At 38.2% G+C, this 26,579-nt stretch overlaps 2 protein-coding genes across 2 annotated transcripts; both read left to right on the plus strand.

Moving 5' to 3' along the window:
• Positions 1–721: 721 nt before the first annotated feature.
• On the plus strand, positions 722–17,406 carry lgi1b (leucine-rich, glioma inactivated 1b). The gene is made up of 10 exons (XM_003441861.5): positions 722–1,468; positions 1,561–1,632; positions 4,230–4,301; positions 4,857–4,928; positions 10,573–10,644; positions 11,533–11,702; positions 11,803–11,967; positions 13,140–13,360; positions 14,355–14,601; positions 15,591–17,406. Exons 1-10 carry the CDS (start codon positions 1,218–1,220, stop codon positions 15,938–15,940), a joined length of 1,692 nt encoding a protein of 563 aa, XP_003441909.2. The 5' UTR covers positions 722–1,217; the 3' UTR covers positions 15,941–17,406.
• A 548-nt stretch (positions 17,407–17,954) lies between these two features.
• Positions 17,955–25,907, plus strand: slc35g1 (solute carrier family 35 member G1). Its single transcript, XM_005471249.4, has 5 exons — positions 17,955–18,525; positions 19,914–20,094; positions 21,016–21,150; positions 21,313–21,509; positions 22,769–25,907. The coding sequence occupies exons 1-5, from the start codon at positions 18,210–18,212 to the stop codon at positions 23,182–23,184; spliced, it is 1,245 nt and encodes a 414-aa protein (XP_005471306.1). The 5' UTR covers positions 17,955–18,209; the 3' UTR covers positions 23,185–25,907.
• Positions 25,908–26,579: the final 672 nt, after the last annotated feature.

The raw sequence follows: 26,579 nt of genomic DNA on the forward strand, positions 1-26,579 counted from the left end.
GAAAATAAAGAGGGCATTGTACCGTGTGAATGTTTTGAGTTTAATTCGGACTCGGGGTTATGAGATATGGTCGGGGTGAAAGGCTGACACAGCCAGTCCGGGAACAAAAATGCAGTGTTCCCTGACTTCCCATGTAACCCACCGAACCCATCAAAGGACCTCATCTGGGAAAGAAACGGCACAGCTCTCATCATTTATTACTGAAAAAATATGTCGTCCTATTAGCTATTTAACCACACATATTCATCCATTTGGATAAACAACATAAAAGGCTTTTTACATACATGTCAGGCAAACACATCTGTTTTTAATAAGGATTTAAAACGAGTTTAAAAACCACGCAATCCAAACGGATGGAAATTTTTATTTGAAAATATTTTATTCATGAAACCCTATGATATGTTTCCCCGTGTATGCTATTCCACGACATTCATTTTAATGAACATAATATAAAACACTGCTCTACATTTTTTTTCCCCTGTGTAATGATAGTCTGGAGATCAGACTTTACCAGCCATTTCTTATGCACCAATATCTGATTGAGTAGTCTTTTTGATGTATTTTTAACCGTATATTATGCCCGTCGTCTTTTCACATTTAATGTCATTATTATGCCAGAGAAGGGAAGAAAAGAGGCAGCATTTGAATGAGTGGGGCAGGTGCATTTGCACAGAGAGCCTCATGAATAGCTGCTCCCCCATTAGCCATGCACGGCTCTGAAGCGCGCATAAATAATAGCTGGCACCGCTGATAAAATAGCGCACCTTGGGGCCTCTCTCACCCTCTCCCCCCTCCATCTCTCTTTCTTTCTTTCGTTCTTTCTTCCGCTCGCTTTCTCTCTCTAAGGGCATCTTCTTCTTCTTCTTTTTTTGTCTTTTCTTTTAGCACAGCCTTTAGGCTACGGGACAACTCCAAAAAGCCTGATTTTTAGCCTTGCCTTTTACTTAGGCATGACAAAAATCTGAGATGTTTTCTGCTATTATGTCCCATCTGCCCCGCATTTGTAATCCTGCCCCTTGCAGAACAAATCCACTGGACTGGTGCCTTCCTATTGAGACGCTAGAAGCATAGAAGACTGCCTCAGAGCGCTCTATCATTAAAAGCAAACAAGACAGAGGACCTCGGCTTTAAAAAGCAAAACGATCAAACAAACTGAAAGCGTCAAATTAATATTTCCCGATTGGCTTTACACGTCGCAGATTTTGCTTGTAAGTTGCATGTGCGTGAGTGGAAGTACTCGGCTCGGGACAGAAGGAATGGGATACCCGAGCAGAGCAGTGAGGGGATGGAGAAGACGGAAAGGATGGACGTTCTTGGTTTGGGTCGTTGTTGTCAGCTTGGCTTTAGCTGACGGACGGAGAGTGAGGCAGCCCAGATGCCCCCACGGATGCACCTGCACAAAAGATAATGCACTGTGTGAGAGTGTCCGATCTGTGCCCCACACTTTCCCATCCGACGTCGTTTCACTGTAAGTGATGCTGCATGAAGTGGTGAAGTGTCAGAAAGCTGATTACATTCTGTGTCATATTTGCACTTTGATTTGTTTCTCCTTTTAATCAGATCTTTTGTCAAGTCTGGATTTAATGAAATTACTGGAGGAAGCTTTGCGCACACACCTACCCTACACCTGCTGTGAGTAATAGCTTTTAATCTATCTATTTATCTACGCATCTATCAATCTATCTGTTTGTGTATCTGTCAATCTGTCTGCCTATTTATCTATCTGTCCATTTATAATTTATGTCTGTCTGTCTGTCTCACTGCTTCCTTGATTTAAAAGTAAGGTTGTGTCTTAACAGGCGACTTGCACACAGGTTTAGACTCAGCTTTAAAGGGGGATTCTCTGTAATGGTGTCTGGATTATGCAATAGACCACATGGCTACAGCAACTAACAGCAAGAGGAACAGTGTGTGTGTGTGTGTGTGTGTCTTCCCTAGAAACAGGGTGGCTGAGATAAACAATGAGCATGTTCTCTAATTCTCCTGAAGAATTCAGCCCTAAGCTGTAGTCAAATAACAGGCTTGCACACGAGTGTTCACCTTCTCTTAACAGTGCTGTTGATTAATGGCCTTCATTATTTAGTATCTTGACAGGACTTGAGCCTATTGAGCAAATGCGTTCTTGCAAATCCGCAAATTAACAGCAAGGTCAGACTTAACTGTACTCTACGCCGCACATAATAACATGCTGTCAAGCGTCAGTCTAGCTTTCCTGGCACCGGTTCCTTCATTCTCTCAGATGACAGTGAAGTCAAGGCTAAATGTGCATGAAGCCTCAAATGTAGGAGGACGTAGCATCACGTATCTGAAGACTGAGCTTGTGACCGTTAGGAGGGAGGTAACTGAAGATGAGTGAATAAGTGCACTGCCTCATCTGTTATTATTCCCTGCAAAGGTGACTTGAAGCATCTTAACCTCCATTAAGGCATGCTTGATCAGTGGCATTTTTTTGTAGTCTGCATTAGCCAAATGTCAGGGTCACTGGCTTCCTCATTTTAAAAACTTTAACATCTTAGGATTGTAATATTTCAAGCTTGATATAATAAATAATATTGATGGTACTTTTGTTCAATATTTAAAAGAATAGAGCCACTCTGTACAGTAACCAAATGCCAGCTTAATAATAAACGAAAACCCTTAATAATCTGGTGGAGATGAGGTGTACAATATGTTGCCGATGGACACGATTCTTATGTTAGTTATTTAAAAAGTGACTCAGAAACAAGTGGGAGGGAGGGGGGGGGGGTAAGAATATTGATTCTTTGCCATTTCTTATGAGAAATATGTAGGAGTGAGTGGCTGTTTCTCTGTTTAATCTGAGTCATTCATTGACCACATACACAGTGGGTAGAAATGTTGAATGAGTCTGTTGTCTATTACAGTATCCCAGTCCCCCATCCAGTTTCTCTGCTTTTTGCAATAGACTTACTGCCACTGACATTACGTAAACATCCATGACCACATTTTCTTATTGTTCACAGCCCACACAAATCAATATCTTCTTGAAGTTCATCTCAGTTAAGTTGTAAAACACAAACAACCAGCTGTTAAGAAAAATCTATGTACAGTTGCTTTAAATATGGCAATTTGCATTAGTCTAAACGCTTCCATCCTTTATATTTTGCTTCCAAAGAACCAGACTTTATCTAATATCTTTATAATTTTTAAAGTGGTCTTCAGCAACAGTTTTCCAGGCTTTCTGAAGACCTTTCAAAAGTTTACGTTGGACATTGGCTGCTTTTTCACTCATTTTCAATCCAGTTGTTCTACCTGACCATTTTCAGAGGAATGTTTCTTTTGTTGTTGAGCTACTTTTAAATTGCATTTTAGGCACTGTTATACTAGCCTGCCACAAAAGTGCATAATTTGTTTCCTTTTCTTTAGTTGAATCTATGAAAAATGCCAAAGATAACACTGTTTGACAGGCATAAAATAATATTTTTGATCCAGCAAAGAGCTATTAGCTGAAAACTTGGCATATCTCAGCAAACTGTGCAGTGTGTCCTTTACGTAACTGAGGAAAGTGGACAACAAAAGTACAAGTACAAAAGCACAAGGCAACCCCCCCCCCCAAAAAAAGTAGATGAATAGTGTCTGAAAGTTATGTCAAAAAAAGGAAGAAATTCAGCGAAGACCTGAAAAATGCATCTGGCCCTTCAGTTGATCCCTCTACTGTTCACTGAAGCCTCATCAGAAATGTCATCAGTGGAAGGGTGGCTGTCAAGAGCATTTCATAGGGAAACAGAAAAAGGTTCAGGTATGCCAAATTACACAAGAAATGGACTGAAAATCCGCAGCGATCCGTGTTATGGAGTGATGGATCTAAATTTGAAATATTTCATTCATCTCTATTCATGTATGGAGGAGGTCAGGAGAGAGGTACAATGTGAGTGTTTGAAACTGTCTGTAAAAGACTGTCGTGGTTTGGAGTTGGATTTCAGCCAGCGGTGTTGTCAAAAATCTATGGAAGTATGAATGCAGAAAAGTAATACCAGATTTTCATCCTATTCTTATGAGAAATAATATCTATCTATCTATCTATCTATCTATCTATCTATCTATCTATCTATCTATCTATCTATCTATCTATCTATCTATCTCATCCATCCATCCATCCATCCATCCATCCATCCATCTATCTATCTATCTATCTATCTATCTATCTATCTATCTATCTATCTATCTATCTAATTTTTTAAGTCGTTTTTTGGTTTGTTTTTCCTTCACAGATTGTTCACAGCAAACTCATTTGATCTGATCGATGAGGATGCATTTCAAGGTTTACCACATCTTGAATACCTGTAAGTAACTGTTTTTAATTCATGTGCAGAAAACATTTGCTTACTGTTGTATGAAAGACTGTATCATAATTGCATATTTTTTGTATTAAACAAATACGAGGCACATGCTTTTTAATAACAGCACTATGTGAACCTGTGCGGAAATATTGCACTCAAAACCTTACTGTAGTGCATGCTTGGTTACATGATGGCATATAAATCTATCTGAACAATGAGGCTTTCCCCATAAGCATGTTTACACTAATGTTCCCTGTTTGGGTGCTCCATCCAACTGCAACCACAGCTTAAGTCAAATTGTCTTAAATGGCTGAAAACATTTGTTTGCATTTTGAATGTGTTTACTGTATAATTTACTTTGACATGTTTTCCCAGTGTTTTACAAGCCTTAGCCATCATGTAAAACCCTCAATAGCTTGATTGCAGTAAACATCTCATCATCACAGAGAACACCCAGGAAGCTATGGCGTTCATCTTACAGGATCACAATAGATTTCAGTATTCATTGTGTGTAGGATTTCATGAATTACTCTCATTCATTCTGCTTCTCATTCACAGATTTATTGAAAACAACAAAATTGCTGAAATATCCCCATATGCTTTCCGGGGCCTGAAAGCACTAGTACATCTGTAAGTATTTTGGTTTGAAAAAACTTTAACTCAGTTCTTGTTATCCTCTTTCTTCCTCCTGTCTTTACTTCTCTTCTCCTTAATCCCTGTCCAGGGAATAGTCCCATCTCTCGTTTGTTCCTTTCTATTTTCTTAGAACTTGTGACGTTTTCCTTTCTTCACATTAACCATCTGCATTGTCCCTTTCACACGTCTGTTTCGTTTTTCGAGTAATCTGAGGTAAAAACTAACTGAACATTATTTTTCAAGGTATCCTGACATACCCTCCATCAGTTTGCCTTTTCTGTCCCTGTTTCACTTTGTCACTGTCTGGAATGAAAAGGTAGGCAAAAGCGCTGCTGCCAGTAATCATTTCTCAAGGTGACTGAAGATGTCAGCTGGATCAGGTTGCAGAAGGGCAGGTCTGGATGTTTCATTGCAGATAAGCTGTTCATATATTTTAGACAGTAAAATAGACTTGATTTTGTCAAAGTTTTTCTAAAACCAAAAAAAGAAGCTGTTAGTGTGAATATTGGATACAACTGCTCAAAATCTGCCTAAAACAATTTATAAATCCACTATTCTGTCCTGTAGAACAAAACTATACGAAATATATGTATATTGAGTGCATGTCTGTACTTCTGGTATTTGAAGATTTCTTAAGATAGCATTCCATGTTAACAGAAATCACACTGACAAAGTCATTGTGCATAAAAGATGGAAACACATTCTTAACAGTGTTTTTTCTAAACACAGTGACAATGTCACCTCAAAGACTGCCAGAACTAAAGGTAGGTGAGAGCGCGAGTGACTTATCGGTCAAGTTAAATATAACTGTGCTGTAACCTTAAACCGGGTGACCTGACACTCTGTGACGCTCCAACATGTTTTCCCTTTAACATCATGCAGCACAAGGCAAACAAGATTTTAGCATATTGGCCTTCCTTGTTATTCCTTCATCATCCTTATGATCACCACCATCTTATAAACTATATATTGTTATGAAGAGGAATAAAAGTCAATTATCCCAACATCAGCAAAGTATAGAAAATAGTTTTATCTACAAGAAATCACAAGCAAATGGTTTTTAAAAAGATTTGCACTGAAAGTGAATCCACTTCAATGTGCTATGGATGAAGAATTAAGATTTAACAGCAATCCGTAGTCTCCAAACTTCAACAAAACAGGTAGCAAACATGCAAGAAAGGTAAACAGATACTGCAACAAGGACTAAGTGGAAAGGCAGGACTATTTATACACGTGAAGGTAATCAGGGAAGTGCAAACAGCTGGGGGAAAGAAAAAGAAAGACAATCAATAACAGTGAGACAAATCAAACAGAGGATAGATGTCCACAAACCCTCTTCGAAAACACCCGAATACCTGAATTAGGCTAGAGTTAACAAATCCATGGTGTGGTACTTTAGACCAACAGATATTCTGATAAAAGCAACATAATGAAACCTTGTCTATATAAGAATAATTATGTAGTTTGTCAAAGTTAAAGATAACTTTACAGATGGAGTTTTCCTGTAGGCCAGATCATAATCATTTCAAAGAGAAAGTCAGATCCAAGCTCCAGTAGGGGATCACTGCTCTATAATTAAATCATTTTCCAATAATAATGTTTACAATAAAAGATGAACAGCTCAAACTGTCAGCTAAGATTTTTTATATTGCTAACATGACTCAGAAAGTGCCATAGTATGTAGGTGAAGATGCCCTTTTTCAGTTTCCTTGTAGAAAAAAGTAAACAAACCCTGATACTACATGCAGTATCAGAGGACACTTTAAGAGCATCACACACAGTAAATACATTATTAAAGGGCATCTGCAAGGGGTTATATTTGAATCCTTTCCACTCTGCTCTAACCCCATGTGTTTGCTTAGTGCATTCTTGCATAAACTGTAAAGTTAAAAGGTCTCTCTTCCTTGGAGAACCAACTTTCATATAAATAATGCAGTGTTCATGGATTACGCCAACATTTCATTTCATTCACATCTCTCTGTGTGTTTTGAAGTTCAGTCTCTAGCTCCAGGGTTTGTTTTTGTTGGAATTTTTTCACTGTTGGCCAAAAAATACCCTGCATTTGACAGCACCGGAGAAGCTAGACTATATACAAGGTAACAAACAACCACACACTCACTTATGACATACACTGAAAGCAACAACTCAGCTACATCTGGGGAAAAAAAACAACTGCATCAGTCAGATAAGTGCAGAACATGATCAACTAGAAGTCAAAACATTTAATTAACACAGAACTTGGAATATGAAATAGACCCAGGCAACAACTTCTTCTCTTCTATCAGTAATGACTGCTGCTACTATACAAATCAGCAGTACAACCACGGGGCTGGGGTGAGATGATCAATTATCTAGTTTAACTGTAGAAGTCTATATACAAATTTTATTAATATCAAGGAATATCTAAACCAGTCTTTACATACATTCAGTGTCATAACCTTATCTGAAACTTGTATTAATATGGATAAAGGAATGGACTTTGAACTGAAGGGTTATGAATTCACGTATATATTTTATTAACACAATGTACTGTATGAACCTAGTCCCTAAAATAACCAGATCTACTAGAATCACATCACATTGTGCCACTCTCATAGACAACATTTTTACAAATGACACTGAACATAAGACAGTAAGTGCACTTCTGATTAATGACATCAGTGACCATCTTCCTGTTTTTACAGTCTATGATAGGAATTACAGGATTAAAAATATGGACAGAAAAAAAGTACACACGATTCAGAACAGAGGAATCAATAAATGCTTTTAAAAACGATTTCATGAAACAGAAACAGGTGAAATATATCAAAAACAAGATGCCAAGTAAGTATGATGAATTCCTTAGATTATTTACATTATATTTGTATAATACAAACTGTCCAATAAAGCAATATAATAGAAAACATGAGTATATAAAAATAATATTAAAAGAATATGAGAAAAACTGACCAGCGTTGTAAAACGTGGGTCTACACTAAGCAACTATCACAGAACCTGGGATAACAGAGGAAAAACTGGATACCTCAATAGACAGAAATCATTATTCAATGCTCCAAGCAGCTGTTGTTTTGGAAATGGTTAAAACATGTAAAAATAAGAAATCCTTGGATTAAAATGATATTGATAAGTCAGTGGTTAAGAAAGCTCTTAAGGCTATTTTAAGATTTAATTTATAATTTATCATTTAAAACTGGTATATTTTCAGACAGAATGAAAATAGCAAAAGATAAACCTTTATACAAATCTGACAACAAACACCATTTCAAAAACTACAGGCCTGTTTCTTTACTACCTCAATTCTCAAAAAATCTTGAAAAACTGTTTAACAATCGACTGGAAAAACATATAGATAAACATAAACTACTCACCGAGTGTCTGAGGGCTCAGATCAAGCGGATCAACATCACTGGCACTATTAGATTCAATAGAATACATCACAAATTCCATAGACAAAAAGCAATATGTGGCTGGATAATGCCTCCTGGGCGCCTCCTGGGTGAGGTGTTCCGGGCATGTCCCACCGGGAGGAGGCCCCGGGGCAGACCCAGGACACGCTGGAGAGATTATATCTCTCGGCTGGCCTGGGAACGCCTTGGTGTTCCCCCGGATAAGCTGGAGGAGGTGGCTGGGGAGAGGGAGGTCTGGGCTTCTCTGCTTAGGCTGCTGCCCCCGCGACCCGGCCTCGGATAAAGCGGATGAAGATGGATGGATGGATAATTCATAGATTTAAGCATTTGACACAATAGATCAGGATATATTAGTAAGAAAACTGTAACATTATAGTGTCGGGGGGTAGTTTTAAATTGGGTTGGGAGTTATTTAAGAGACAGCAAGCAGTTTGTGAAATTAAATGGTTGTTGCTCTGTATGCATGGACATTGCTTGTGGTGTACCCCAGGGATCCGTTTTGGGGCCTAGATTCTTTAATTTATCAATGACATTTGTGAAGTGTCCAGAGTGTTAAAATGATACTGTTCCTGATGATATAAACATTTTCTGCACTGGTGAGGATCTGCTGCATTTATTGGATGAGGTAACTAATGAAATAATTAAATTAAAGCTTGGGCATGATTAAAACAAATTATCATTACATTTGAATAAAACTACCTAATAGAACTGTTCTTTGGAAAGAGCAGATTAAGTACAAACGTAAAAACTCAAATAAATGGTGTTCATTTTGAAAGAGTCAATATAATAGATTTCTTGGGGTAATAATAGATGAGAGACTTAATTGGAGAGCACGCATAAGATATACCGTAATTTTCGGGCTATAAGCCGCTACTTTCTGCACAAGCTTTGAACCCTGCGGCTTTTAGTCAGGTGCGGCTAATGTATGTACAAAACAGGATTTTCCCCTGATTTTAGCTTGTGCGGCTAATATTCAGGTGCGCTTTGTAGTCCGGAAAATACGGTAATCATTCCAAAGTATCAAGAAACATTGCAATACTGAACAAGACAAAGGAGGCATTAGACTGAACATCACTCCATATTCTATAAGCTGTTGTGCAGAGGTCTGGGGCAATAACTATAAAAGTACATTAGATTCACTTTTTATTCTTCTTCTTCTTCAAAAAAAAAAGGGAGTTCAGAACTACCAGGTGACATTCAACACATGTTTTTTATTTTTGTTTTTTGAGACAAGGAAGCTATAATTTAATGGGTTTCTTCTTGAAAGCTGTGAGTTTGTGTAATACCAGGAACAAAAAATAACAAGTTTTTGTTTTTCTATGCATGGAGTGAAACTGTGGAACAATTTGAGTGTGGAGTTGGCCAAACATAAAGCAGTTCAAAAAGAGTTTCAAAGATATGATTTTATATTTGTACAATTAAGTTTTTAAAAGTGGAAGTATTGGCTTTGTTGTGTGGAGGCTTAAAGAGCTACAAAAACATAAAGCACAAATTATCAGAGTATTATGTGTCATATACGTTATATTAGAAATATTTTCATTGCTATTACTGAGGTTTGTATCAGTAAGGAAGCTAAATAAATATTAACTGATAACTTATGGCGAGGAGGTGGGATTAAATAAGTGTGCACTTCTTCCCATTCCTTTTTAATATGTAAGTGAATCAGAACAGGTGAAGCGATATTGAAATGTGTTTTATTTTATTTTGTATAGTACTTTTTTCCTTTTCTTTGCTAAATGAACTCCTGTATATTTTTACACGATTGAAATAAATTGAACACAAGTGTGACTAGTGTTATCAGAACAAAAGACACAGTACAGTAATGCACAATTCAGGTATGTGAAGGACAGATCAGTGTGATTGCTCTCCTTTAGTTTTTTAATTTGACTTTTACATTTAAAAAACAAACAAACTGCTGTATCAAAAAAAAAATCCCACATCTGGGACAAATAGTATAGTAAAGTAAACATATTGCATCTTAATTCGTTAATGTTTTTTTATTGCCTTCCATTTCAAGCACCTGTTACATGTCATGAGAGGAATCTAGAAGTAGTCAGGTTTTGTGACATGTTTATTTGTTTGTAATGTCCTTGGTTTTATTCTGTTTCTCAAGTCCTTCTGGCCACCAACCAATGAAAAACACATTAAGGGAAATGGATATGTCGGAAGAGATGCACTCTACATCTAATGTAATCACTTTGTTTATTATTTTTTTCCTTTTTGCTGATTAGGAGTCTGGCTTACAACAACCTTGAGACACTGCCCAAAGATGTTTTTAAGGGCATGGATGCTTTGACCAAAGTGTGAGTCTGTTTTTCCTTAATCCATCCTTACAATGCAAATATACACTTTAGTAATATGGTCATCAAGGGTTCATTGTATTTGTGTTTGATTACTATTTATATGCTGTATGTTTAGTCCTTTTCACACAGTTTGAAAAACATAAGTATTTGCTAAATCTATATTAGTATTTCTCCTTCTTTTCAAAGAAAGAAACAATAACTGTGCAAGAAGGAAAATGAGAGAATAGTCTAAGGAAGTAAATCATTATAGAGGAAGCTATTCGGTTGAGAAATTAAAAGAAAATACAAATCTAGAGAAAGGAAAGGCTGGGTTAAGATGCCACAATGTCAGGGTAAATGGTCGGCAACTCAATTACACAACAAAAGAACTAGATACTGGCTTAGGTCACACTGACACGATCAGCTAGATTAATTCCTGTGTCTCTAGATTCACTAGACTCCACATTCAAGCTTAATAGCTATTCAAACTGAGAGTGTGTGATAAGCAGAGACTACCCAGGAGATGGGACACGTGCTGTGGTTTAGTTGGTTTGAAGCTAAAGGGCAGCCAGGAGAAGCAGAGGGTATTTAGCAAACTGAACAGTTCTTGGAAATAAGAGGCCTGTAGGTTTTAAAAAGAATAAAGAAACAAGAACTAAAGAATAAATATTAACGATTTCATGTTGTAATGTTAGTGTTTTACTTGATTGTCATGGCAGGTTCTGGTTCTGTGGAGGTTTCTTTCTGTTAAAAGGGAGTTTTCCTTCCCACTGATTGCTGATTGATCCCATCTGGTTGTTGGGGTTTTGTTTGTGTTATTGTAGGGTCTTAACCTTACAACGTAAAGCACCTTGAGGAAACTGTCTAAATAAAATTGAACTGTATTTTACTTGTGATCCATTCATGTAGGGATCTGCGAGGCAACAATTTGATCTGTGACTGCAAGCTCAAGTGGTTGGTGGAGTGGATGCACCACACCAATGCCACTCTAGACCAAATCCACTGCAGTGGCCCACCCATTCACCAGGGGAAGAAGATCAACGACCTGCTGCCTCACTCTTTTGACTGCATCGCAGCGGGTATCTTCCTCTTGCACATCTCCTTGTATCACAGAAGCTAAAGCGACTGCTTCAGCATCTTTTTCTCATGTCTATTTAATTGTTATGTCCCACCTTTCAGAGTTTGCCACCTATCAGTCACTGAAGTTTGAGTCCATTTCGGTGGATGCCTTCACTCTTGGTAATGAACAGTATGTCGTGTTTGCCCAGCCTTTTGCTGGGACATGCAGCTTCTTAGAATGGGATCACGTGGAGATGACCTTCAGAACATATGACACCATTGAAAGTGAGTTGTTTTTTTTTGTTTGTTCTTTTTAAAGTCAATATGAGAATGTGTAAATATTCTCACCTGGAATGACCTCAATGTGTAGTATGTAAATGCATAAGAAACCCTATATTGATTGTACTGGTCTCAGTCTGGTTGGCTTCCCTATAGAACTTCACAATACAACTTTTAAGGTGACTGCAGTTGAGTATATATTTGATTGATGTAATTACTAGTTCCCATTCAAAGTAATTACCCGTTTAAGCCAGCAGTATAATAAGAGATGTTTGACACAGCATACCTGCTAATGCAGAAAATTTCCTCTGCATCCAGGCATAAATGGAGTGCCTGGATGTAGAAAGATATCAGATCCTAGCACTAGATTGTGCTATTTTCTTGAGAACATCAAGATGATAACTTCCAATTTATTGGTGAAGGCATCTCATCATGGTAAAGAACACTTCCAAAAATTCCTAAATCCATTTCCAGTTGTAATCTCTTCAAAATTCGGTTAAATTCCACTTTCATGTACATCTGCTTATATATTTTAAGGAATCCCGGTAGCAAACAGACAAATTTAACCAATGACTTGCCCCTTTTAATTCAATATTATAAGATCCAGATGCCTGTCAAATGTTAGACGTTCCACCAAAAAGACCTTTCCTCCCTAGTCTTCCCACATTGTTTTATTACAATAACTGCTCAAGGTAAAAGAAAGGAAAGTTGTCTAGAAAGGTGAATAGGTGAAAGTCTGAAATACAAATTTATGTGTCTATGGTTTCCTTTTATCTTCTTTTTCTATTAATCAACTCTAAACACCTCACATTTAGCCGACGAAGGCTCTTCTGAAGACTTTAAGACCATTTTGAGATCCTTGGGTAAACTATATATAAGAACCCTGAAGACCTAACAGTCAGATCTTTGCCAACAGTGATGCACATAACATTTTTATCAATCACAGAGGCTTACTTTAAACACAGTTACATTACTTCATTAAATGGTTTTGATAAGGTTTAGCTAGATGTACTTGAAGAAAGGAACTACGGGTTTCATGTAGTATTTGTAGTTGGACACTTTTTATTGGATGAAAAAAAGGTTAGTGAGCCTAATTGTTCTTACATTCTAGTACAAACAGTTGCTTGGGTTCTGTGCATGTACCGAATGTGTATTTTGTTCTCTCTTTTACTCTTTAGGCACCTCAACTGTCGTCTGCAAGCCAATGGTAATTGAGAACCACCTCTTTGTCATTGTGGCCCAGTTGTTTGGGGGCTCACACATTTACAAACACGATACCTCCGCCAGCAAGTTCATCAAGATCCAGGACATTGACATCCTAAAAATTCGCAAACCCAATGACATCGAGACCTTCATGATCGACGGAGAGTCTTTCTTTGTCATCGCTGACAGCTCTAAGGTTGGGCCTCTTTTCTGTTCACTGTTACTCAAAATCAACAAAGTATTTCATGGCAGGTGGCATAAATTTGCATTTCGCTAGTGATAGTTTATTTTTTAAATGAATACATTTCAGGATTCAATTGGAAATTGCATTACTTGATTTTTAAAGTCTCAGTGGGTTAGCACTCCCTTACTTAACAGAAACCCTACAGTCCTACTGGAGCACAGAGGGCTTTGAACCAATGGCTCTTGAACTCTCCTAGAGTCAGGCTTCAAAGCAGAGGCGTTAGGGCCTTTTCAGTGGTGACTCTTAATCTTTGGAACAACTTACCTTACTTAAGACCTGCCAAGTCCCTCAATCATTTTAAAACACCTTTTAAAATCTATTTGTTTTTGCTTGCTTTCAAATCTAGTTGAGCAGAGTATCCTGGCCTTTAATATGCAAACACAGTCTTATTTACTGCTTTTATTTGATTTTTAGTGCATAGTTATTGTTGATTTAGCGATCATTGTATATAGTGTATATTCTATATAACTTGTACAGCACTTTGGTCAACTGGGGTTGTTAAAACATGCTACAGATATCAATTTTGACTTGACTTCAAAACAACAACAATACTGTAGACATGTCCTTATTACTGCGTCCAGCCCCTGCATGAATAAATATGCTCTAATCTACTCTTCCCACCACGTCAGCCAGTCCTTCCCCAGGCGTCCTTCTCTGCAGCATGTCGGTCTGTGTCTGCTCCTGCTGATTAGCTTGTATTGCCAAATGTTCACATATGCTCTCACATATGCTTGGGGACAACTCAGGCACACAAGCACACACACACCACCACACTCTGGTGTTTGGCTTCATGCAAAATTTGAAGTTTGGTGCCTATTTTTTTTTTCTTGTTGAGCTATAATTGTTTTCAGCTGTAAATCACTATTGAGTACTTAATTCAAATGCTTGTTCAAGTTTTGAATGAAGTTGGCTTAAGCTGATGTTTTGTACATATTTCTTCCTGTAGGCGGGCTCCACAACGGTGTACAAATGGAACGGCAATGGATTTTACTCCCACCAGTCACTCCACCCTTGGTACAGGGATACAGATGTAGAATATCTAGAGATCTCCAACAAACCCCACCTGATTTTGTCAAGTAGCTCCCAGAGGCCCGTCGTGTACCAGTGGAACAGGAGTCAGAAAAAGTTTGACCGCAGGACTGACATACCGGACATGGAGGATGTCTTCTCCATCAAACACTTCCGAGTCCAAGGTGAGAACCATGCAAGCAAAAGGACACTGTGCAAACTCCTAGTTGCATCCATTATTTTAGTGCACCACATGCTTAATAATGGACTCAACTTTTTTTTTAGTGTGGTTAATAAAAACATTTATGACTTACTCTCTTAGACTTGATTTATTACGCTTTATTTTCCTGCTGCATATCGTCGGTATTTATTTTGAAGGCGATAAGAGGCAATGTCACTGCCATAAAACCTGCACACAAATCATACTGTAAAACATTATGATAGTGGGGGGTGGGGGTTTCTCTCTCATACTGTATTAACAGGTTACCTATTAGTAGCTGATGTCAGGGAAAAAATAATTTAAGGAAAGCAGTTTTCTTTCAAGGTTTACAACAGCTTCCGTATGCGTACTGGACACAGGTCTCCAAAGACAAATGACAGGAAATTAATTTGCAATTCCAACTTTATGGTTTCTCCCTCACCTCAGACCTCCCAGCAGAGAGAAATGTGGTACACCAGGTGTTCTGCCTACCAGGAGAGACTCTCAGCCTTCTCTGAACAGGCAATCTAGGGTCTATACATAATATTATGAGAATATTATGGGTTTGCCATAACAGCTAGCCTAGTTAGGAGGGCTGAAAGAAAAACTGAGAGAAAGCTTTATCTGTCATCAAAACAAAAATAGCACCATTCCCAGAGTAACATCTGCATCCACTTCTTCTTTCTCCCAAAACAGTGCATAAGGCTGAGATCAGCCTGGCTCTGCTATATGAGCAGACAGGGAAGACACAACCCAAGATCACAGCACACAATGTGTGAATATAAAATGAGTGAATGTGCATGAATAATGTAGCTCGAAATGTCTCCCACAGCTGAATAAATATTTGTAGCAAACAATGAATTATATTTGGGATTACATAATCTGTTTTTTCGTGAGCTTTCCTGTGTCAGATCCACATTTAGTGGCTGAATGTGTAAACTAAACAGCCCCTTGAAATCTTTGTCCTTTTCAAAGGTGATCTGTTTATATGCTTGACAAGATTCATCGGGGACTCCAAGGTGATGCGCTGGGACGGTGCCATGTTCAAAGAGGTCCAGACATTTCCTTCCCGTGGCTCTATGGTGTTCCAGCCCGTCTCCACCGGCAACTGGCAGTATGCCATCTTGGGCAGCGATTACTCACTGACGCAGGTCTACCAATGGGACACCAAGAGGGGCCAGTTTGTCCCATCTCAGGAGCTGAATATCCAGGCGCCTCGGGGATTTTCTCTGGTTTCCATTGACGGCCGGGTGTTCCTGCTGGCATCCAGCTTCAAGGGAAAAACTCAGATATACGAGCACCTCATGATCGATCTGAGCAATTAGGCCCATCGTCTAAATGCCTTTTCCCCGAGATTGTCGCTTTCGTCAGTCCCATTTTAATCAACCAACAATTTCCACCTTTGCTCAAACAAAAAGAGAGATTTGTCAAAAAATAATGAGGCCCTTTAGATTAGTTTGTAGCTAAACCTATACATATTTTGTAATCAGCTGCAGTGGTCTGCCAGTCCTGTATTTATATCTCAGTCCCTTAATATTTGGAAATGCTTTATTTTCCATTTGAAGCAGTGAAGTCAGTGATCTTCTTCATCTATTATTCAACTCCAAAGGCAGAAGACATTCACACATGAGTTTGCTATTAATCTACATACAGTTTTGTTTCTCCTATAGGATTTTGATAGTGCTGATTACCATTCATGTTTTTGTTGTTGTTGTTGTTGTTTTTGTTTTTGGAAAAGGGGGCAAGAACGTTTTTGTGTCTTCGTTAATTAAACTGTACATTTCAGGAAAATTACCTCCAGTGGAAAATACATTATAGACTATGGGACATTAACCTACAATACTAATAGGTGTGTTGTGTTTAAGTACTGGATTTATTTGCTTGTGTAGGTTAGTCTCATTCATCCTGTCACATGAGCCATTCAAGTGACAGGCTTGACAGATACCTTACAGAAAACAGACAATCTGACAAATGTACAAAACCCCCCTTTTCACCTTTAAATCTATGATTATAGATGTAGTGTTGTACTTAGCAATAGAGCAATTTGTCAGTATTTGAGACCTGAGCTTCATAATAATACTACTTTCAACCAAATGCAGGTAAAAATTGGACTACTTGCTGAGAACTGTGTCCTTTCCATGGCAGCTAGTTGGCAGCTTGTAATTATTTCACCCTTAGTGACGAGTGCTTCAATAAATGGAATGACAAATCTGCTAAACACTGTGAGAAACTGAGTTTAAAAAAAACCTGCTTCCTCTCTGCTCTCAGTTGAACAAGACTGTATGCGCGATACATTCATGGCATCGATTTCTGATGAATGCCTCGCTAGAAGCATCCCACTGTGTCACCCAGCCCTCTCTCTTTCACTGCAACCTTACCCTTTTTCTCCCTCGCTGACAAAGCCATTGTTGTCTTTACTCCGCAACGAAAAGCCAACCACTGTGCCACACATACTACCTATGCTTTCACGCGCGCCTCTTATTCTGACACAAAAGAAGTTTGATGACAATTAAAAACTTCACTAACAACAATTTGCCAAAAAATTAATGTTTACGTTTTTACAATATTGTGTAAATTATGTTACTTTTGTATGTAGAGGGGACCACACTCGATGCTTCTTTTTTTAGTGTAGATATAGTGATAAGATTTGGTGTAACATGATACTTCTGCTGTAGACTTACTTGTGTCACTTTTATCTAGTTAAGTAAGGACAGAGGATATTAGATGTCCCTTTTGCCATCTTTTCTCATTTTATTTTATGTACAGTGGTAATAAAATACTAAATCAGCAAGCGACTTCTCGTATTGTTTTTTGTTCATATATACTTACAAACTGAATGAATTTAATCTTTATGATTTGATTTGTATTCAGCTGATTCTCTTGACCTGATAATAAAAAAGTGTTTCTTTTTTTTTCTTTTAAAAACACAATGGCATCCAGTCCTGAGGTGAAAACTGTATTGGGTCACCACATGGTGGTGGGAATAAAGGATTTAACATTACTGTTTTCACAAGGATACCAATCTATTAATGAGCAAAATGTGTGTTTCTTGATAAAAATACTGTCAAAATTAATTCAAGCTAAATAAATAAAATCCTGAAATCTCATTATTATTGTGAACTAGGTTTACATTCAGAAATGAATGACAAACACTAAAACTAATTTTTCTGTTCAAGAATGCAAGTAATAAAATAAACACAAATATACAAACAAATAGAACTTGTAAACTTTTGCGTGTGTGGACAGAGAGACCATTGTAAGGTTTATGCCACAGCTGCCATAACAATAACAGTATTGGAAATGACCAAGTCTATATTTCTGTAATGGTTAGTTCACCAGTAGAACTTCTTTAATTAAAAATGTAAATGTATGAAATGGGCATGGACGTTTAGGAACATTTTAGTTGCCTAGGAGACTTGGTTTGAGTCCACTTCTGCCCCCCCGTGGGTAAACTGAACACCGCACAGTCGTTAGCAACCTGCCCCCTGAGATAAAATTAGTCATTAACCTCGTCTTCTCAGTCACTCAGGACACCGGGGAAGTCGCACGGTACTCTCACTGAGGCATGCTGCCGCTCAGCCGTCGCATCTAAGCATGGCAGACTGTAACCACTGCACGCACGAGCGGGCTTTATCCGTAGAGGCCGACGTTACGGTGGCGTTTTACAAAGTTGACAGCCATGACAAAAACAGCGCCTACGACCGACAAGAGCCTGGCACTAACGACCGGGCACCAGAGAGGATTCATCTGCGGAGCAACGGCCAAGCATCGTGCGAGTATGATGATGAAGATGATGATGATGAGCAACTGGAGGGCGCGAGAGGAAGGGGAAATTCACTGGAAAGCAGCGGCGAGGAGAAAACGTCGTGCCCACCGGCGTTTTGCGTCAGAAGCAAGCCCCCATCCGAAGGTAGAAGCGCACGCGCACGCACTTACAGTTAGCATAAAGTAATCAGCGTCTCCCGCTTTTACGACTTTCTCCTGCAGATAAACTTCGTCGTGTGACTAAATAATGTACTAATACACAAACCGTGACTTCCTGCGTAGCACCACGTTATACAATCGTTCAACGTCACGTATCGGTGATAGCGGAGATATCACGTGTATGCTACTGGCCTATAACTGTAATACTGTCAAGTTGGATTACGCACAATTTTTATATAAACTTATAACATCTTTTTTTTGGGGGGGGGGGCTTATTTGATAATAAAACATCCGTTAAAACAGCCCATCTTATTTGTATGGTTATTTATTTCAGAACAAAATGGTAATGTTAAATAAAGTTATATACCAAATTATACTTAAAATATGATAAAACTATGTTCATCTTACAGTGATTCTGCCCAGTAGTGAACCTGGTTGGCTGGTGAAGCTGGTGGCCCAGTTGTTTGATAAGCCAGCTTAACATTTTCCATCGTGCTATAAAACGGATGCATGACTGTGCACTTTTCCAAAAGAAAAAAAACAAACCAAAAACGTGCCTACTTTTAAACAGGAGGTGGTTTATACATACTGATGTGAATTCTCTAAGACTAACTCTAAGTCTCTAAGTTTAACTTGTATAGGACTTGGTCCTGTTTTCCCACTGGTATAATCCTGTACAAGGAAGAAGGGGGTTTATATTAGAAGTTGACAAGGAAGTAAGAAATTTCCACAGGACCTTTACATACCAGTTTTACTTTATTGCTTTTTGGTTACTTTTGTAGCTGGTGCATAATTGCTAAGTAGAACAGTACAGGGTATAAATTTGAACTCCCATCTGGTCCAGCTGTACACTTAAGTTTTTACAGATGTTGAATCAAATTATGTAATTAAACTATTATGTAGTTAAAATCAAAGAAAATTCCTTCTATAAAAGGATTCTATGACAACAAGTCTTACAGTACTGCTTTACTGTGACTAAACATTGCCGATCTTCTTCCTCGCCTGTGGCTTTGTACAAAGTTTGGAAAGCGAGCGGACTGGTGAGTACAAAGAAAAATCCTTGTTTAACCTCAGGCTGAAAGTCTATCCCTGCACACATATCAGTTCACAGTCAGGGTTTGCAAACACCACAGCCCACAATTTGGCATATCTTTTGTTTTATGGTCTTTGCAGCTGAATTACCCAGGCCACATGGGGTTCAATAACATATTCTGCTCCTAACTTCGCCATCCAATATGGAGTGCTGTATTAAGAACAACATAATATATTTTTATAATTAAAAATGTAAGTGATTTTCTTCTTATGGCCCTTCTCTTACATTCTTCTGTCTTAAGACTTACTTAAACTAATGCCTTCTTTTCTCTTTTTCCACAGGCCCAGAGAAACCAAATAGATGCCCAGGTCTTGGCTTGTTCTATGCTTTCCTGTCCACAGTTTTCTTCTCCATCATTACCCTCTTGGTGAAAACTATAGAGGGAATTCATGCTATAGAGATCAGTGCCATACGATGCTTCTTTCAGATGCTGTTTGTCGCACCAATAATCATCTATTGCAAGTAAGCACGATAGCTGGTTTAAGATTTACACAAGCTGTAGAGTATATGACATAATTAAGGCCAGTATTTTTTGGTACATTTTCAAACCAACAATCTTTTTGGTTTGAGCAGATTATAAGAGGATAAAGTCAAAGAGATGGCGCATATCCTCACCTGTAATTTATCTGTCATTTTATCCCCTTTCACCAGGCACATGTCCTGATTTCACTGTCCAAACATGAGGTTTTCAAAATATTGTTAGAGATTTGTTTTATTCCCCTCAATGTTGTTGATGGAATAATGTGCATTTAAATTCAGTGTGGGAAAATGTTTTGAATAATACTCCCACATCAAGTTATATAGCCACCTAAAATTAACTCCCCATTTCATAATCAGAGCTTAAGTATAGTCAAGTATATTAAACAAACCACTTGAGGTGTAATTTTTACACATACATAGACTAATATGCCAACAGGCAAACAAAATATAATCAAACTGGTTTGGCGGTGTATAAATAAAATTGAATTGAATTCTTTTTCCCCTTTTTTTCCCCCCCCTGTCAATTTATTCCACTAGCTTGGTTTGATTCCTTTAATACTGAGAAATATAACTTAAAAAAGGCACTGAACCTTGTCACCCATCCTTCTGTTCATCCTCCACATACATTTTAACTTTGATTTATCATTTACAGATCTGCCTCTCTTCCCTGTTTTCAGCAGCATCCACTCATGCATCCATCACTGTCATTCCCACATTACCTAAATGCATCATTTTCCTTAGCCATCCACTAATTTGTCATCCCTTAACTCCCTACGGTACTCGCATTTTCTCCATCCGTCCCTCCCTGAAATTTCAGTTTATTACTTCCTCTATCAGTCATTGTAGTCATCCTTCCATTCAGCCATCCCTTCATCCATCATCCTCATATCTCTGCTCCTCCAGGACAGGTTTTCTTGGTCCCAGAGATAAACGTTTATTTTTGATGCTTCGGGGTTTCCTTGGTTCCAATGCCATGATCCTGCTCTTCTATTCAGTTCAGCAGATGCCGCTGGCAGATGCCATCGTTATCACATTCAGGTGAGAGCTGCTTCAAAGCTCATTTATTACGTATCACTTCAAATAACGCAAACACTACAGATGCATTGCATCCTCCTTGAATTCATCAGCTACATTTACGCTTTTTCCATGCTTTTTTTTTTTTCCTTTTTAACTCTTTCTCTCATTGAACCCTGCCCCCAGTAATCCAGTCTTTACCTCCCTCTTGGCTTGGATCTTCCTGAAGGAGAAATGTACAATCTGGGACTGTGTTTTCACTGTTTTTACCCTCACCGGAGTCATCCTCATTGCCCGACCTCCATTTCTCTTCGGCGAGAATGTTCATGGCATTGAGGGCGACTACACGAACCACATCAAGGGGACCATAGCTGCATTCGGAGGTGATATGATTTATCCAAACATTTACACTGAGTATTTTGCTGAGGATTTTGTTTGCTCTTATGGTCAAGTTGGCCATGGCAACCAGGGGAACTGAAACACATTTGTATGAGAGGGTGGAGTGCAAAATGAATGGAGGACAAATGGATATGTGGCAGATCAGATGAACAGTATCTGAAAGTCACGTCCTAATGAAATAGGAAACATTTTGACAAAGACTTGACATAAGACCTAAGAGACGTATCTGGACCTTAGGATTATCCATCTACTGTTTACTGACACTCAGTTGCAGGACGAAAAGGTTTGCCAAATTACACAAGAGCGCTTGCCTAAGAGGGTTCAAGCTGTGTTAAAGAATAAAGGTGGTCATACCAAATATTGACTTTCAAGCTTATTAAGCATTGTACAAGCTTTGTTTCTGCATTTCATAAATCACTGCACCTGTTTCCAATTTCCCTAGCAAAATGATGGTGATGGGTGGCTCATGACAATAGCTAGCAAATATAGGAGCCTCCTATGCCACTCTGTAGAGGCATAATGCATGAAAAGAAACCCTAAAGTGATTTAAACAGGAAGGTGAAGGGAAAAATTGGCCATGTTGATGAAAATTGTTTGTTTTCATACCAGTGAAGTTACACCGGGGTCTGTGTGGACGGACTTTTATTAGAGTCCGCCTCAAGTGGCCACTCAAGGAACTGCAGTTTTTGGCACTTCCATGTTGGCTTTATATGTATGTTTTTTAAGAGCCAGCACGTTGCTGCTTGATTGAATGCTAAACATGGGTGATAGATTGTTTCCAGTCAATTGTGGCTGGGCTCAAAGCTGTCTCCTTTCTTTTGTAGCAGCTTATTAGTTTCTGTAAAAGAGGTTCATTAGGTTTCAAAGCATGATACCCATATTGGATTCTCACTGAGTAACAGTTTGGCAAACATTTTATGGACTCATTCATTTTGAAATTTCAATCTTTGAATCAGCAGGAATGATTAGGAATGCACAGATGTTAATACTATATAACAATAAGTAATAATGTGATCACAAATGTCACACGACGAACCTCAAACATACGGGTTTAGGACAACATTTAACCTCAAGTAATTCAATCAGTTTAATAATAGCTTTGTAGCCCTGAAGCAATAGATCCGAACATACCCTTTAGCTGTCCTTCAAGTCTAAAGTGGTTCTTATGTATTTGATCATTGTTATTATTCTGCAGATTGATTTATTCGCTCTGTGTCTCTCTCAATGGTTAATTTATGTATAGGAGCAATTGGAGCTGCGTGTACACTTGTTATTCTTCGCAAGCTGGGCAAGAGTGTCCACTACTACATCTCCGTGTGGTACTATGCTGTCATCGGGTTAATCGAGTGCATCATCACCGTATCCGTCCTGGGTGAATGGAAAATCCCATTCTGTGGCCGCGACCGCTGGATGCTGATGTTGATCGCCATCCTGGGTATCGCAGGCCAGACCTTCCTCATAAAGGCTCTGCAGATTGAGAAGGCCGGACCCGTAGCCCTGATGAGAACTGTGGATGTGGTGCTGGCGTTCATCTTCCAGTTCATTTTCTTTAGCCGCGCACCGACATGGTGGAGCCTCGGGGGAGCGCTGTGCATCGTGGTGAGCACCAGTGGAGTAGCAATAAGGAAGTGGTATAATAGTTCCCGTAGGAACAGATGAGCAGACGTATCGTCATTTTAACTATTGATTACTATTGATTTTTTTTTTTCTCTTTACCATCATATGGTCTTAATTAACTTCTTATTTTACTTGTTATTTATATGCAAACCTGAGTGGAAGTTTAAGCTCTTTATAGAGTTAGAAGCAGAATTAGATCAGACCCAATCTAATATGGCGCTGTTTTGGCTTGTGGCGTATTCAGAAATGAAGTCAGTGCATCTATACACGTTGATTCTAAGAGTCAACCTGTGCAATTTAATGCTTGTATTTTCTTTTTTTTAAATTAATCAACAGGTTTAGGTTTTTTTTAAAGAAACGAGAAAAAAAGACTTCTCCTCAAAACTGTACGCGGATCCCTGGAACTAGTGTGTATATGTACACAGTATAAATACAATGAAAAACATCCAATTTACTCCCCTTTTACTTTAACCTGAATAAAATAGCCAAAGAGAGGATAGCATAACCATATTATACTAAAAAGTGTGCAAATTTTTATTTTTATTATGATTTTACTCAAAAACAAAAATGTTTGAATCTGTTCAAGCTAAGACTACAACTATGATCGCTCTGCCATCGACAATGACAACAAAAGAACCACAAAATCAAGGAATGCACTTTAATACAGTCAGTCACTACAAATAATACAATAAATTCCAACATTGTCATGCTGTACTATTTTCTCAGGGATTTCTCAGCAGGGTGTGATGTTGGTTAGCACTCCTAGTGCTAGTCACTGGACACTGGTATGTCCTCCCTGTGCATTTTTCTCCAGGTTCCCTGTCTTCAACTTTGCAGCCCAACCTCTAGCTGTGCACTGTGCAATATTTAAAGTGCCTTATGTAGGAAAGTTTTCCTTAATAAAGCGGCTCAGATCTCAGATAACTGTGCAAACTGTGCAAATACACATGAAAATGAATAAGAATTAGGGTGCTAAGAGAATTTTGTACCTAAAACACTAACTCCCACCCCCGCGATAGGCTGCACTGATTTTTTTATCAGCACAAAAGTCTGATCCTGTCATCACCTTGTGCCATTTTAGCAGGCAATTAGTGCACAATCAGTTCAGAAATATCATTTCTATGATGCTAAAAGTGGGATGTCATTTGTGCTTCATCTCTGCCAGAGGGCAGAGCAAGTGTGAGTAACCTGTCACTATAATTCAGCAGATCAGCTGGTAAACAACTGCGCACAAAGATCGCTTCAAGTATCTTAACAATAAAATCTTGCTCATTTATTTCAAGGAGGTAAAGCAAAGTAATGAGAGGTGAAACGGCATAATGAAGTGCAGGTTTGTTAATATAACCGTGCTCGTCAGACACCCCTCATTACTCAGGTGAATAGCTGCAAAACAGTTAGACTCAGTCTTCTATTTAAAGGCATAAGTTCTGGTTTTGGCCTAGTAGGGTTTTTTTTTTTTTTCATTTCTTTGTTTTTTTTAATGATTTTTAGTTGATTTATAAAATTCCAGCAAATGTTATAGAGACTTTAAATATTTCAAAGCACAAATATAAAAGCTTCTCTGCTAAAAGCAGTAGTTTTTTTCTTTCTTTCACACTCAAAGAGTGTTTTTGCTGCCTCTGATGTATGATTTATGTCTAGAAATCTGGCTTTCCAGCACAGCTGTCTCTATGTTTTGTGTTTGTATCTGGTAGAAATTATTTTGGTATTTTTAACATTTAACAACAAGTTTCCCAGTGGCACGACCAGCGAGGTCATTTTCGCAACTGCAGTCCCGTATTTGACACAATTTAATTGGGTGCAATACAGCTGGAAAGGGAAAGCAATTAGTGGTGCTAGACTGCTACTCTATATCCTGCGGTGTTGTCTTTGCTGTTTTTCACACTCTCCTCTTTCTGTTTTTTTTTGTTTTCTTTTTTTTTGTTCAACTTGTGGAGAACTGTGTCTGCAGCACAACCTGCACCGTCAACACCCGTTCCTGCTATAATTATTCCTCTTATGCAGTAAATGTTAGTGTGCACACTGTTGCTTCTATGCAATGCGACAACTGTTTCCTTGTGTTATATAAAAAGTCCAGTTGGCTCATGTTGGTCCTGTAGGACATGACACGGTGAGCTGTAGAAGACTAAAGCAACATAAACTTTGTGTGCAATATAAAAATGCATTTTATCTACAGAATTCGCTGTGGTTGAAGTAAATCCCAGACGTGCTCTGAGATATTATGTAAAGAAGAAGCACTCAGTTTTATTGCCAAAATTAATTACTGATTCAAAAAAACATATTAGCTTGGAAATTAGTTGTCTCACTCTGTTTTTTTTTAAGGAACTAGTAGAAAATAAAGACACTGTGACATTTGTCAGTTGTTCATGCATGTGACAGTCACATCAAATGTCCACAAGTTAATTTTCTTAAGTGTGTTTTGGTTTTACATTGAATTTATTATTATTATTATTATTATTCTTAGTTTAAATGACATGAATGCTGGTAGTGTGAGCACAATGTGTTGTTTTTCATCAGCTGGTAAGGTGAACAGTCTCAGGACCTACAAGCCTTAAAAACCTACTGAAGCTGTTTTTATACTATCCTTATCATTATTATTATTATTATTATTATTATTATTTATATCATCATTATCATTATTATTATTATTATTGTTATTTCTGCAATGTTTTACAGAAGCTCAGATGTATGTATTTCCACACAGTGAATAACTTTTTAGTATATTATAACTTAAAAATAAATCTTATTTGAATTTCTAAGTCTTACCCTTTGCCTCCTGTCTTTCCTCTCATAAAGCACTTGACCATCACTTCTTATTAAATCATTTAAATGTGACAGAAGTTTGTGGAATGCACCCAAACTTGTAGAGGTTTTGTTTCTACTTAAACTATTGTCCAAACATCCGTGGTGTTAGCCATAATGCTCCACTAATGGCTCAATAGGCGACAATGGTACAAACCAGGCCATGGGCAAAGAAGCTTTCAACAAACCACTGAGTCAGGTAGCTGTACTGCTCAGAATAGCACCTGGCTGAGTGAACACTTGTGTGTTCATACTGTGGCTTTTGTTTATCACACAACACGCAGTTGTGAGAGCTGTGTTTTTCCATGCATAATAACCGAGTTGCATTTGTACCACAGTAGAACCCATATCTTGCAAAAAGCAAAGACTTGTGCCTTGGGTTTAGGCACAGTTGCAGGTTAATTCTTCAGTCAGGCACTGAGTTAAGTGAAGTGTGAAGAGCCTGAACTAAAACAGTAGCTCTTTGTTTTTGAGGTAAAGAATAAATTTGAAAATTAAAAACAAAAAACGCCCCAAAACATGTGCAACAATGGCTTTGAAGCACCCCGCCTCTGAAAGAATATCTGGAGGAAATAATTGGAAATATTGCTTTGTTTGGCGTTGTAATATTAGTGGTACAGGCTACTTTCAAATAT

Source organism: Oreochromis niloticus, linkage group LG8 (genome assembly GCF_001858045.2).
Source record: "Oreochromis niloticus isolate F11D_XX linkage group LG8, O_niloticus_UMD_NMBU, whole genome shotgun sequence".
Taxonomy (NCBI): Eukaryota; Metazoa; Chordata; class Actinopteri; order Cichliformes; family Cichlidae; genus Oreochromis; species Oreochromis niloticus.

Bases quoted from the DNA above. Each gene is read 5' to 3' on its own strand.
- lgi1b (XM_003441861.5), top strand. From the start codon at position 1,218: ATGTGCGTGAGTGGAAGTACTCGGCTCGGGACAGAAGGAATGGGATAC. The intron at 1,469-1,560 runs GTAAGTGATGCT...CCTTTTAATCAG, and splicing joins CCATCCGACGTCGTTTCACT to ATCTTTTGTCAAGTCTGGAT. The intron at 10,645-11,532 runs GTGAGTCTGTTT...CCATTCATGTAG, and splicing joins ATGGATGCTTTGACCAAAGT to GGATCTGCGAGGCAACAATT.
- slc35g1 (XM_005471249.4), top strand. From the start codon at position 18,210: ATGGCAGACTGTAACCACTGCACGCACGAGCGGGCTTTATCCGTAGAG. The intron at 18,526-19,913 runs GTAGAAGCGCAC...CTTTTTCCACAG, and splicing joins AAGCAAGCCCCCATCCGAAG to GCCCAGAGAAACCAAATAGA. The intron at 21,151-21,312 runs GTGAGAGCTGCT...CCCTGCCCCCAG, and splicing joins GCCATCGTTATCACATTCAG to TAATCCAGTCTTTACCTCCC.